Source organism: Carlito syrichta, unplaced genomic scaffold (genome assembly GCF_000164805.1).
Source record: "Carlito syrichta isolate Samal-C Ts95f unplaced genomic scaffold, Tarsius_syrichta-2.0.1 Scaffold316368, whole genome shotgun sequence".
Taxonomy (NCBI): Eukaryota; Metazoa; Chordata; class Mammalia; order Primates; family Tarsiidae; genus Carlito; species Carlito syrichta.
Window position 1 is genome coordinate 787309 of NW_007260464.1, and position 14778 is coordinate 802086.

The 14778-nt window shown below is 42.7% G+C and overlaps 1 protein-coding gene across 1 annotated transcript in view; it reads right to left on the reverse strand.

Annotated features, from left to right (window-relative positions):
- The window catches only part of KCNQ3 (potassium voltage-gated channel subfamily Q member 3), a 55913-nt gene that overhangs the window by 2534 nt on the left and 38601 nt on the right, over window positions 1–14778 (reverse strand). Inside the window, exons 10-14 of the mRNA XM_021707073.1 lie at window positions 10167–10369; window positions 9186–9288; window positions 6514–6645; window positions 3182–3280; window positions 931–1015 (exon numbers count right to left, since the gene is read on the reverse strand). Of these exons, the coding sequence (XP_021562748.1) occupies window positions 931–1015; window positions 3182–3280; window positions 6514–6645; window positions 9186–9288; window positions 10167–10369 (622 nt within the window). The remainder of the gene's footprint in view (window positions 1–930; window positions 1016–3181; window positions 3281–6513; window positions 6646–9185; window positions 9289–10166; window positions 10370–14778) is intronic.

A 14778-nucleotide genomic window follows, 5' to 3' on the forward strand; every position in this document is an offset into this window, starting at 1 on the left:
CCCAGGTGGGTCTCGAACCCGCGGACTCAGGCAATCTACTCACCTCAGCCTCCCAAAGGCGTGGGATTACAGGCTGAGCCGCTGAGCCACCAAGCCCGGCTCAATTAATTTTCACAACAAACATCCTAAGTGGATACTATTATGATCTCTATGTTACAGGTGAGGAAACAGAGGCATCAAGAGATTAACTAGGACTGAGATTATACAATAAAATTTTAAAATGAAAATAAAATTGTTGATAGACTGAAAACAATTAAATTTTCTCTCACCTCTCCTGCACAGACCCCATTTTGGGTTTTGAGTAACACAAAAGGGTTGCTGTGATCCTAGAGGAAATTGGCAGTGCCATTTATTGAGGAGGAAAGTGAGACAAGTGATGCTGGAATATGAGATGTTTTACTATGAAAACAACAGTGTGCTACATGTGCTGTGAGTAAGTGGGTTTCTATTTCTATCCCGCAAGAGGTTCATCCATCGCTCGGCCCACTCCAGGCCTCTTCATAGAGGACATGCACTCACCTGGACATTGAGAAAAGGAAGACTACAAATACTTGAAGTATGGGGCAAATCACCAATATTTCTTAAGAGACAGCCACAAAGCACCTAATCATAGTAGCTACAATGTGTTGAGTGTTCACTCTGTGCCAGCCAATACTTTAGGTAGTCTATGGGTCTCAACTCAATCCTCACAGTAACCTTAACAGGTATTAAAATCCCCAGAATACAGATGAGAACTGAGGCTCAGAATCATTAATTGACTTGCATGTGAACACTGAATTAGTAATTACTAAGTCAGTTATTTAATTCCCACATCCTTTTTAAATAGTAGACAGTATTACTCAAGTATCTTATCTCTCTAGGAAAGAAAATGAAAAACACGAAAATGCATTTCATAGGCTTGCTTTTTGGTAAGGGAAAGGAAAGACTTACCTGTCTTTCAACCTTTACAAACTTCCCCATCATGCTTTGGTCTTCAGTTTCTGATGTGGATGCCCTGGCTACATATGGTTCATTCCTAAGAAAAAGTCAAAACTCCTGTAAGATCATTATATCTATTTTTGCTATGCAAGGTCATTCCAGCTAGGCAGGTCACGTCCCATAAAGCCACCCTTCTCATCCTTATGCTTGTGCAGACTGAAAGAGGCCCATTCAACTGAAAGAGGCATATGTGAGTCAGGAAATGCCAGATTTTTTCCTGGCTTCAACACTGGTATTTCATGCTTACCTTCATTGTAAAAAAAATTTTGAAGCCAAATATGAAGCTTCTATTAAGAAGGCTTTGCTTGGCATTAAACTTAATAAAACACCTAATGGTGTCTAGAGTGTGTAGCTCCTTTAAGTTGCACTCTTTTTGCTTTTTACTCTCAGATTGCTGGTTGAGAATTTCTATTCTGAGTGTATGGTGGGGGGGGTGGATGGGAAGGGGTTGCCGAAACTCTGAAATAAAATATGGTGGTTATAAATATTGCATCTGGCCAATCTTGTTAAGAAAGTACAACAAATGCTGAATCTGGAAAATGATGCAAAAGGTGACACAAATGGAATTGAGATGTGTGCTTTATTAGCTTTATGGCTATGCACAGTTAGCATCTGTCTAAATTCCAGTTAGCTTCAGTATTTTCATGTTCTATGCAGATTAGAACTTTCAGGGAGCCTAGCCATTGCTGAAAACCATTCATGTTAGGTACTTTTTCGATAGTTAACTTCCTCTCGCATAGACTACCAAATCGTGCCAGGTCGCTGGCCTGTCTTTGACCAAAAAGTCTTGAATTAAAGCAGATGTCAAAAACTGGTAGCCCACTTGCTAAATTCAGTCCACCAATGTTTTTCCTTGGCCTACACAGAGTTTTAAAACATGTAAGCCATCTCAAAAATAGAGAATTTCACATAAAAATCTGGATATTCTGCTCTTCATGAAAATTTGGACTATCTGGAAACAGAACCTTTATTCTTAAAATTAACAATAGAAAAACATAGCAATTTCCTCTTTTAGATGACTGTGTGCCCTCTAGGGTCTTTGTGGTTCTATCACTCCTATTCCCAGGACTCAGACGAAATATTTAATTCCTCTTTTTTTTTTTTGAGTCAGAGTCTCTGTCACTCAAGCTGCAATGCAGTGGCATGATTATGGCTAACCACAGACTCAGTCTCGTAGGCGCAGGAGATTCTTCTGCTTCAGTCTCCCAGACAGATGGAACTACAGGCATGCACCTGTGTGTGTGTGTGTGTGTGTGTGTGTGTGTGTGTGTGTGTGTGTGTATTTTGTAGAGACGAGGTCTTGCTTTTGCTTAGGCTGGTCTCAAACTCCTGGTCTCAAACAAACTCTCCCTCCTCAGTCTCCTGAATAGCTGAAACTACAGGCGTGGGCCACCACAACTGGCTAATTTTTTTACTCTTTTGTAGAGATGGGAATCTCACTATGTTGCCCAGGCTGGTCTTGAACTTCTGTGCTCAAGCAATCCTCCCACCTTGGCCTCCCCAAGTGCTGGGATTACAGGCATGAGGCACTGTTCCTGACTTTAAATGTCTTTTTATCAGCATGCTTATGTTCTTGCTTCTTTTATAAGAGGAAGTACCTTGTATTTCACAAGCCTGATTCTGTTACTCATTTATGTCACTGCCTTGAAGACATTTGGGAACAACAATATGTAAGTTTAGGTAGTGGGCTTTCTAGAAAACGCCTTGTTCAAAATTTTAATACATCTGAGGGACGAGAGCTCTCTGTTGGGAGACAGAGCTCTGTATGTTACAATGTTGTCAGAGTCCTGACATTGGAGTGCCATCTCTGGTTTTTTTCCTGGGAGGAGTACCAGCCAAACTCTGTATCAGTAGCTATGCAGGAGAAGCCAAGAGGCTGATAGAGGCTTCTGCGGGCTCTGTCACCATGAAGTGTTCTTCCTGCTTGACAAAACTCATACATCTCCTCTTGTCTTATAACAGTAAAACTGGTGTGGTTGTCTTCACTTTCAAAAACCATAGAAAGAAATGTCACCCACTAGGTCGGGGAAGAGGGATAGGGTATCTTTTGTACAGAAACTTTTCAAAAGACTACCAACCAAACTCTCTCTTCATTTTACTTAGGGGTATGTCTTCACCAGCATAAAGGACCCGGGGCTGAGATTTGGGAGTGGGGATAGGACTTACACCACACGGCCCATTGGTCCCTGTCCACTAGCCCCACCTGGGAGATTGCTGGGATGGGTAGGTGAATGCTGCCCCTTTCTGAGACTTCTTGTGTTTTGGCGTGGAGGGAGGTCCAGGGGTGAAAATCATATCTATTCTGAAAGAAACAAAGGAGAAAGCAGATTACACAGAGCTTTGTTTGTGGAGGAAAACAAATCATTTTATTTCCTCTGAAATATACATTTTTCGATATATAAAGGAAAGGAAGAGAGAGAGAGAGAAAAAAATAGAGAAAAGAGACACCGAGAGAAAGAAAGTGAGAAATAGTCTTATCTCTTATCAGTTTATTCTTATCCTTTTTTTTTCATTTGGTGGTACTAAGAGAAAATTTCTATCCCAGGGAAGAGAGAGAAAGACAAGCCTCTGAGACAATGTGAGAGTTGTACCTTGTTATTTTTTATAGGAAATGTCATAAGTGTGCTGCAAGCCTAGCTAGTCCTCCAGCTCATTTTTCTCTCCCTAAAACTTCTAGTTAGGGAGTTTGAACAGCCAAATCCTAGGCTCCATTTTCAGCTGTGCACATTGATGTCCTGTGGGTCTCTCTGGCCACTGGAAGCGTGGATCCAGCACCAGCCCTTGCACTCTGCATCCACATCTGCTGGAGGCAGCAGCTCCCGCTCCACACCAGGATCAACAGGTGAGAAATGCTGCTAATGCCGGTGCAATTTTCTCATAAAATTAATATTTATGAGGTGTTTTTGAAAAAATGGATATGAACCCTCTTGGCTTAAAACTTGAAACTTACATTTGCCTTATCTGAGCTCCTTCCTCAAGAGACTGGACCTCAGACAAGGAACTAAGTCTCACCAGAACATTGCAAACAAGTGTGACTTAGTTAAACTAAAAATCTTCTGAGCAGCAAAAGAAATAATCAACAGAGTAAACAGGCAACCTACAAAATGGGGGAAGATATTCACAAACTATACATCCGAGAAAGGACGAATATCCAGAATCTACAGAGAACCCAAACAAATCGGCAAGAAAAAAAGCAAATAGCCCCATTAAAAAGGGGCAAATGACATGAACAGGAACCTCCTAAAGAAGATATACAAATAGTCAAAAAACATATGAAAAATGCACTACACATCACTAATCATAAGAGAAATGCAAATAAAGACCACAATGAGATACCATCTTATGCCCGTCAGAATGACCATTTTTAAACAATCAAAAAACAATAGATGTTGGCGTGGATGCCGTAAAAAGGAAATATTTATACACTGTTGGTGGGAGTGTAAACTAGTTCAACCTCTATGGAAATCAGTATGGAAATTTCTCAAATAACTAAAAGTAGTTCTACCATTCGATCTAGCAATGCCACTACTTGGTATCTACCCAAAGGAACAGACAAAATGACACTTGCTCTGGTATGCTTACTGCAGCATTTCATAATGGCAAAGATGTGGAATCAACCTAGATGCCCATCGACTGGTCAGTGGATAGTGAAAATACGATATACATATATATGTGTGGGTGTGTGTGTGTGTGTGTGTGTGTGTGTGTACACACAGACATATACACACACATACACCATGGAATACTATTCAGCATAAAAAATAATAAAATAATGGTCTTTTGCAGCAACTTGGGCGGAACTGGAGACCATTAACCTAAGTGAAGTAATACAGGAATAGAAAATCAAATACTACATATTCTCACTTATAAGTGGGAGCTAAGCTAAGAGTCTGCAAGGGCACATAGAATAGTACAATGCATGCTGGAGACTCAGAAGGAGGAGGATGGGAAGTGAGGGTGGGATGAAAAATAACCTACAGGGAACAATGTGCACAGGTGGGAGTGGCAGGTACACTTAAAACCCAAACTTCTTTATCGCTATACAATTAATCCATGTAACCAAGAACTGTTTGTACCCCCTTAAACTATTGAAATAGAACAATAAAAAAGGAAACTTGAAAAGAGATATATAAACATATATGTAGCTATAAATATATAAACATATGTATAGGTGTATATACATACATAAAATACATACATAAAGGAGGACCTCCAAAAACCCAGAATTATCTTTTGGAGGGTGAGCCCCTATTAGTATACTTGGAATTTGTTCCTCCAGATCAAACAGTCAATCAAAGTTTTTATCTGAAAGTTTTGTGAAGGTTGCATCACGATTTGTGGAAGAAAAGTCCTGAGTTATGGCAAACAGGTGACTGGTTCTTCCACCATGACAATGCACCTGCCCGTGCTGAGTGTTCAGCGGTTTTTGACCAAACATGGCATGACTCCCATGTCCCACCCTCCCTATTCACCTGATTTCACCTGAGCAACATTTTTTGGTTTCCCCAACTGAAGAGTCCTCTAAGGGAAAGGAGTGAAACAACAGCAGAAAAGCATCAAAATTGACTAGGTCAAAAATTGTTTTAAGCAATGGAAAAAGAGTCTTGATAGATATATTGCATCAAATGGAGAGTACTTTGAAGGTGAGTGACATTTAAACATGTAAACATAAATACACATTTTTTAAACAAATAGATTCTATTCTTTGGTCCCCCTTCATATATGAGTAAGTTATTAGTAATTGCACACATATATTCACAAATCACACAATTTTTAAAAATTTCATTATATACTTTTTTCTAAATATCATTTAATGACTGTATAACGTTTCAATGTGACCAGGTACCATTCTTTCCTTAATCACTATTTCATAACCACGGAAGTGTCCTGTGTTATATAGAATAGGGACTCTGTAATCATTGTACCTGGCTTAATTCCCAGCTCTACCACCTACTAACTGGGTAATTTTAGGTAGGTCCTTTGCCCTCTCAGCTTCAATGTCCTCACTGGAAACATGGCATTAAAATGCAAAATGTTATGGAATTATAAGGGACAAGACACATATAGTAAGAGTACTCAGGAACTTAATAAAAATGGTGAATATTATTAGTTTGGTGTTGATGCTATCTCTATATTCTCACTATTATAAATAATATTAGACTAACATTTTTAATATGGCAAAAAAAAATATATTTAGAATTAGCCAGGCTGGATTCAGTTTAGATGATTCTGATTTTGCTGGCAATATCCAAAATATCACAGTCAGGAACCAGTCAAATATGCACCTCCTCTTCTCCATCAGGCCTGATAAGAGTGGTGACCTTGGCCATGGCAATGTCATTGAGTCTTCACGGTCTGTCTGATCTGGTGCTTGTCGACCATGACATCTACAAGACTTGGTGAACATTTTGGCTTTTCAAATATCCCTCCTGAATTTTGGATTGTTTCTGAATGACTCCCCATAAGCCCTAAGTTTCAAATGGCCTAGACTCCAGTGTAGTCAAGAGAGCCTCGTCCCTCCAGATGCAACCTTACCTCGTTTGAAGATACTTTATCCTGGAAAGCATGTCTAGATGTCCTGCGGAATACTGCTCGATCACATCCTTCACGTCGTAAGGCCTCAAAGTCTCCTTAAATTTTTTTTTATAGAGACGGAATTGTAGAATTCTGCAAGGCAAGGTAGAGGCATTTGTGCGTCATGGGTGGAGAGCAAAGGAAAAACTGTAACACAAGGCCAGAAAACTCAGGGCAGGTGGAGAAAAGAACCAAAGAGAAAATGATGTGCTGGGAGAACTTCCAACTTTTGGTTCTTTACATCTTCAAACCACACCGAGTTAGGCTGGCTAGTACCACTCCGTCAGAACTTCCTCCCCCCAATCATTTGAATAGTGAGAAAATCAGAGTAATCATAAGAGCTAACACTAATTGAACATCTATTACATGCCAGACACTGAGCTTAATGCTCAATGAACTATCCTGAGAGTAGATCAATTTATAGATGATACTACTGTGACTTCGAGAGCCTCTGTATCATCCCAGAGCCATCTAGCTACTAAGTCCAGAGCTGGTTGTCAAACTCAGGCTGGGTGCTGACAAGGCCCAGGTTCTTTTTTTTTTTTAAGTCGGAGTCTCACTCTGTCGCTCAGACTGGAGGGCAGTGGCATGTTCCTGACCACCACAGCCTCGACCTGCTGGACTCCAGCGATCCTTTCGCTTCAGCCTTCAAAGTAGCTGGAACTACAGGCGCGCACTACCACGCCCAGCTACTTTTTGCTTTATTGTAGAGACAAGGTCTTGCCAAGTTGCCTGAGCAGGTCTCGAACCCGCAGGCTCAGGCAATCCATTCGCCTCGGCCTCCCAAAGTGCTGGGATTACAAACTGAGCCACTGAGCCCAGCCAGGCCTGTGTTCTTAATCACTGTTAGTCACACTGCTTTCTAGGTGAGGACAGCTGGTGGGTTTCCTCCTCAATAGCCTCTTTAACTCTTTTGTTTGTGAGCTCCCAGAATAGAAAAGCTAGTTTCTATTCCCTGAGTTTTCTCAGGTTCCTTGTAAAGTGGGGCACCCAGAACTGGTCGATGATGTCAAACCCTTACCTCCCTCATTTATCTGTTCTTTTCTGGAAACCAATAAAGTCACCCTGATGGACAGAGCCCCATCATGAAGCTGACTCTTGCTGAGCACAGTGGCAATTAAACCTTCCAAGCACAGGTCAGTGTCAAGAGGCCACAGCTCAACCCAGGCCCTTCCATCTTGTGCAAATCATTTTTATGGTGCATTTAAAGTTCATCTTGTTTGCCATAGCTCATGGCTCCAACCTCTAAACACGATTTTGGCATATCGATGATACCACCTGTTTCCTATCCTTCCCAATTTTGTGTCATTTTATCAGTCTTCTTTTTACTCAAGTCCATCTAAGGTAAGAGTCAGCAAACTAAGGTTACCAGGCCAAATCTGGTTCACTTCCTGTTTTTAAAAGTAAAGTTTTATTGGAACACAGCCACATACACTCAGTTTTGTACTGTCTAAGGTGGCTTTTGTACTGCAATGGCAGAACTGAATATTTGCAGCAGAGACGTATGGACCTCAAAGCCTAAAATATGTATCTGGCCTTTACAATAAAAATGCTAAAAAAGAGAGGACAGAGACCAAACCACAGTTTCCCAGCAGAGATCTCCCTCCAGACTGACACAGGCTCACTAACGGATTTTCCCTGAATAAGGTCATCCAGTCAGTTACGAACCCAGATAGTCATGTTTTTATGCAACTGTGTTTATATTATACATGATGATATCATGGAAAACCAGGTCCAAGGCTGTTGCCCATATTCTTATAAAGTTTCTTAAAGTAGTAGCTTAGTTTCCAATTTCCTTGAAGAATTTTAAAGCAAAACAGGGCTGGGCATGGTGGCTCATGCCTGTAATCCCAGCACTTTGGGAGGCTGAGGAGGGAGGATTGCTTGAGCCCAGGAGTTTGAGCCCAGGCTGGGCAAAATAGTGCGATCCCATTTCCACAAAATATTAGGCAAGTATGGTGCATTTGCCTGTAGTTCCAGCTACTTAGGAGGCTGAGGAGGTAGGACTGCTTCAGCCCAGGAGTTTGAACCTGCAGTGAACCATGATCAAGGATCAAGCCACTGCACTCAAATCTGAGTGGTGACAGAGCGAGAGCTTGACTCAAAAAAAAAAAAAAAAAGAAAAAAAAAAGAAAGCAAAGCAAAACAGAAATAGCCAGGGGTAGATTATGACCTTTTCTGATGCAGACAAAAATAAAATTTGAATTTATTATCTTGTTAAAAATGCTAATTAAAAAGAACTATATGGAGGAAGACAGGCAGAAGAAAAACTATTTTGAGTAAGAAGCTTGCAAAGAAGTAAACCTCAAGTCAATACTTCGACTCTCCCCGCCCCCACCGCCCGAAACACTTTATAATAAATGGTGGTTAAAGCCAGAGAAGGGCATAATAGTTGGAAACGCCATCAGGAGGGCTGTGGGGACATGCTTATCACAAAGAAAGCAAGAGTCCTCCATCATGACTTGCTGGTGTCCTGGTCATTCATGTTGGAGCAGCATGCCCCATACAGTATGTGCATACTCTTGGAACCTGACTCAGCATCATGAAAGAAGCATCTTACCCCCTTCCCAAAGTCCAAGAACACTTTATAAGCCCCATCCTGTGGGAAACAGGTGGGGAGAAGGAGACATTACCTGACAGCACGGATGGCGGCCTTCAGGGTGGGGATCATGTCTTCGATAAGGAAGTCATTCCCATAGCCCCTGTCTTCTGCCATGGGATCAACTGTTCCGGCATCTGGGAGGGAGACACACTATCAGTGGCAGCCCACAGCCCTTGGAAAGGTTCAGGGACCCCATTGTTCAATCAGAGCTTTCCAAGCCTCTTGATCAGTCAATTCTGAATTAATCTTTGTTCCCACTCTGTGAAACCACACAGTGTTCTCCAACTGTGATCTTGTTCAGCCTTTCTTTGTACCCCAGTTCTATCCTCCAGAAGTTTGAGTCAGAGGTGTGTGCAGCTCAGGACTGGTGGTTGGTGAGAAGGCTAGAAAGGAGGCGAAGTTCCAGAAAGGACCCTCAGAGGCAGCAAAAGTCACATGCCTTGAACTGGGGTTCTTGCACTGTCAGTCTCTATCCTGGTGACTTTAGAAAGGTCCCTTCCTGAGCCATGCATACCTCGGAGGCCTTGAAGAGGCCTGAGTGACACAATGTGGGTCAAGAGCCTGGGTGAGCTCAGTTATGAGCTTTTCTGATACTTCTTCCCAGGCCCTGGGGTTTCTGAGGTCCCTCTCCAGACCACTTTGCTCCTGGTCTCTTCCTAGTCCTCAAGTTGACCTTTATGACAATTCCTTCATCATGGCACCCTTAGAAACCAAGGTGGCACGTCCTCAGGTTCCCTGAAGGGATGAGTTTGTGCTGACATTGGTGGTGACTCTGTTTCAGTAAAATGACTAACTTGGGAGCTTCCTGTACTAGGACTCCTAGCACAGATGCCTCTGGCCCAAGAAACACGAATAAGGCAAAGGAAAAAGTTGGTTTGGGAAGGGAAGGGAAGGGAAGGGAGGGGACTACTTTGTAGGCTCAGAGTTTCTTCAGTGGAGATATGGGGAAGTGAGGAAGGACTTTGGGGAGGGAGAAGAAGAGGAGACAAGATGGGAGGAAGAAAGATGTTACCTTCGGAACTCTGCCAGAAAGCGTAGGCTTTCATGCGGAAGGCGGTGCGGAAACGCTCTTTATTGTTTAAGCCAACAGGCTTTGGTTCTTTAGAAGGACTTTCTTCTATGGCATCTACATTCAGAGGGGTAAATAGCTTTCCTTTAGTATTGCTACCACGAGGATTAGAAAGGCGAACCCGATCCAAGAGACCCAGCTTTTGGCTACAAAATAAGCAAAAGTGAACAATTTTCCTCCTTCAGTGCAGGCTCTTAAATTTCCATCCCTCCATAAAGACTCACACATTTTCCTGCAAGGACCAAGGGGGACTGTGCACTCGCAGGGTTGAATCTGATGAAGCAGCTTGGAATTGGACAGGGTGTGGTTCAAATCCTAGCTCTGCAACTTGCTAGCTATGACACCTTGGGTAAGTTTCCCAGCTTCTCGGAACTTCAGTTTCCTCATTTGCTAAAGTAGAACTTATGTGAGACGCAAGATATAAAATGTACTAGTATGCGGTGAAGATTTGTCCTTCCCCATGACCTGTCCTCAGCATTAATGATTTCCTGTGTACAATTCCATGGTACCTAGAGAGTGATTTACATAGACACACAGTCACCCTTATTAACCTGGTGTCTACAGACAGACCCTTATGGCTAGAATTTGGGAGTCCATGGGCTTGGATAGGGAAAATAATCCATCTTCAATTTACTAACTTATAACTAAAAGTTAGCATCTCTTTACTTATGAATGCAAGTTAGAAACTCCAGTAATATCCTCAATGCCTGTGACTTTCTAAAACAGAAATCACAGATACATTTATATCTTGTTATCTTAAGGTATTGCTTATGCTGTCACTGCTTCAAAGTTAAGGTAATTTTCAATCTGCCCCTAGATTCATGACCACAGAGCACACACATGTGACAATATCTCGAATTTTTAAATATTTTGATAACTCTGTTTCACTATAATCAATCTTTTTTGTAACTGTATATTGCATTTTATTTTTGCGTTCAAAATTATTTCAGGAAGGGAGCCATGGGCTTCACAATACTGCCAGATGCATTCTTGGTACCAAAAAAAAAAGAAGATGAATAACTCCAATGTAAAGTTGCCCTGGTACAAAATGTCAGTTGCACCTTGACCTAAGGGCCCAAGTCCACCCTTCTCATTTGGCTGATCTTAGCCAAATCTGTGACCTTCTGAGACTCAGCTACCTCACCTGTGAAACAGGAAGAAGCATTTCCTGCTTCACCTAGTTGCTGTGAGATGATGTTCATCGAAGATTTGGCAAGGAGCCTGACACACAGTAGGCGCTCTGTAAATATTAATCTCTTCCCTCTATTTCCCAGCCTCTGCTCTCTTGCCTAGTGGGCACGAGGGATGAAGTTGCTTGTGTATGGTACTTTTTAGAGAGCCATGTTGCTGCTTGCCATACATTGGTACGCTCAAGGCAGCGGCTTCCTCTCTATTTACCCCACACAGCATTTGGCACACCGTAGGCACTCCCTCATGTACTTGTGGAATAAATGAGAGAGGGGTCCGATCAACTCTGCATGGGTTTGAGGCAATTTTGTATTTTCTGCAGGGCGTGTCTGGTTAGGACAGCCATGTGCTTCCACCAGGCCCTGCTGGTGTCTTTGCAGTTTGGTGCGGTGCAGAGGTCATGACGCTGGGGCTGCAGAGACCAGGTGTGTCAACAGTCACCCTGTGCTCTCTGAGCACTGGGGTCCTCATCTGCTGAGGGGGCCTTGCAACACCTGCTTCCTCGAGGTTTTGAGAGTATTACACATAGTACTATCTGTAATGTGTCTTGCTATAGCCTGCTGGCACACGGAAGGCAGTAAGAAATATTTGGGGGAAAAAAAAAAGCCCAAGTGAGAAAATGAATGAATAAATAAATGAGCATATGAATGAATACTGAGGAGTTGTTATTCTTGACTCCCTCTGGACCTGTTCTTTCTCGCCCAGTACCGTGGCATTGAGGAACTCCGTTAATAACCAGAGCAGGATAAATGTAGAGAAACTCCAGAACTCAGCTTCATTTTCCTTGAGCTGAACTGCTTCCCTGACTGGTACTAGATGAATGAATGGTAATACATCAGGGCGCGCAGGCTAACAATAGCGGATGATGAGGAACTCAATGGAGCACATATGGAAGGCCTTCCTGTTCGGCTTCTGCCTGGCTCACCAGGTTATGCAGTCCTAGCTAAGCAGGGAATGGGCCTGGTCATCCTCGAATCCACCACATCCCCCTGCTCAGCATCTGGACGTTTCACGTAGCGACTAAGACCATGAGCTCTGGGGCAAAGCCAGCCTGGGTGGAAAGGTTCTGACCACCCAGGCGACCTAGGACACACCACTGGTGCTCTGTGGTCTGCAGCTTTCTCACAGGTACGGTGATGACATTAGCCTACGCTTTGCATGGATATTTAAGGGTTAAATAGCCAAGTGCTTAGCCCACTGGGATGCAGGAAGCGCTCAATAAAGGCTGACTGTCATCATTATCTCAGTCAATAATCCTCTTCCCCACAGAAGCAGTAGAAGGTTGATGGTGTGTGTGAAAAGGATGGATTCAATTTCCTGGACCACAAAAAAAAGTTTTTTGTTTTTTTTTAAATTCTTAATGAACTGAAATGAGTTTTGAGGACTTTTATATTATTTTACAGTATTTTTGAATGTTAACCTCAAAACACTCAACATTGTTGTTGCACTCTACCTGCACAGGAGATAGGTAGATGAAAAGCTTAATTCCAGATAAACTGAGCAAGGTAAAATTAAAAGCAGCCACTTTGTCCTAACTTGAAATTTCAGCATCATTGTTGAATATTAGAAAGACAACAAGAGATCCCTCTTGGTTCTATCTGTGCTGGGATTACGATTTGCTTGCTTGGCATTTAAGTGTGTCACTGCAACCTCGTCGAGTCTGAACTGCTTTGGTTACTTTCACTTAGAACTGCATTGGTCGCAGAGGACAGTTTAGATGGCTTTAGGAAGACATGCTTTGGGCAGGAGTCAGAAGCCTCGGCTCTAAATTGCTCACAGCCACAGCCTCTAAGAGGCTTACAGAATTCTTCCTCCAGCAAAGTGGATGGTCAGCTTACGTCTTAATTGTGTTGCCTGAAATCCAAGACCCCCAAGGATCATCGAATGCAAGGTGAAGTTCACCACTGAAACTCAAATCCCTTCACTGGCTTCTCCAGGTGCATTTCCAGGGCATAAATCAGGCCTTGTTCTAGGAGGGCACTGAAGGTCTTGCAAGAAAAGCCTTCCCTGGAGCTGACATCAGATTTCCTTGGATAGCCAGGGCCCTTGCTTTGTTAAGTACAGACAAACAATTCCAAATATGAATTGTAAAAACTGCAACCAGATGCATGGGCAATAGAAATGTAAAATCAAGACCGTTCTGTCCTGGCAGCTGCAGTCCCTGTCCTGGGCGCCTGTCTCAGGTCTTAGCACCCAGGAAACTCCAGCCATGTCCAACTCCATGCAGTTCCTTGACATGCAGCACTTTGCACATGCAAAGTGTGTGTGCACTTGCAAAGTGGAGTCTACCTGGGAGAACCTTCATCTGTTCTTTCATCTCATGATTCTTATTTTTGTCTAAAACTTGGCCCAGTGCCCACTTGTCAGCATATCTGGATGTTCAGTGTGGTGACGTCCATTGATGAGAGAGAGCAATCCATGAGATGCCCATTCTCTGTGCTCCTAGGGTACTTTAGGGCTTTTCTCATTCATAGCTCTTGGCCACTGTAGACTCAATCAGCAGTTCTCAATTGTGAGGTGGGGGAAGGACTGTGAGCATCCCCCACCTCCCCAACCTGGAGACATTCGGCAATAACTAGAGACATTCTTGGTTAACACAACTAAGGAACTACTGTTGACACAGTAGTGAGGAGCAATTCTGCCATCTAGCGGGAAGAGACCAGAAATGCCGTCAGGCATCCTGCAAGGCATAGGAAAATTCACCGAAACAAAGAAGGATCTGTCCCAAATATCAATAGTGCTGAGACTGAAAAACTAAAAGGCAGGTTCTGGAGGCTAGAGGCTACCTTGCTCAATTTGTATATCCAGCATATAGAACAGTACCTGCCATGTTGAAACACTAAAAGCAGTATTATGATGTTGAATGCATAAAAGAAGGAATAAAACATTCAATTTCGTGAGTAATAAAGTGCAGCCAACCTAAGTTGAGAGAGGGAGTGCTGTATAGTGGGAAGAATGTGGATTTTGGAGTAAAAGAACTGGGTTTAAATCTCTACTCTGTCAATATTTCAACTGGGTAAGTCATTGACTCTTTCTAATTCAATTTCTTCATCCGCAAAATGAAGCTAATATTATTTATTTATGTAGAGATGAGGTCACACTAAGTTGCCCAGGCGGCTGAGCCACTGAGCCCAGCTGTAGTTCCAGCTACTTGGAAGGCTGAGGCAGAAGGGTCGCCAGAGCCCAGTAGGTCGAGGCTGCGGTGGCCGGCAGCGGCCACTGCACTCCAGTCTGGGCAATTGAGTGAGACTCCAACTCAAAAAATATACATATATATTTATTTGTTTGTTTATTTATTTATTTATTTATTTTTGAGTTGGAGTCTCACTGTGTTGCCCAGACTGGAGTGCAGTGGCCGCTCCCGGCC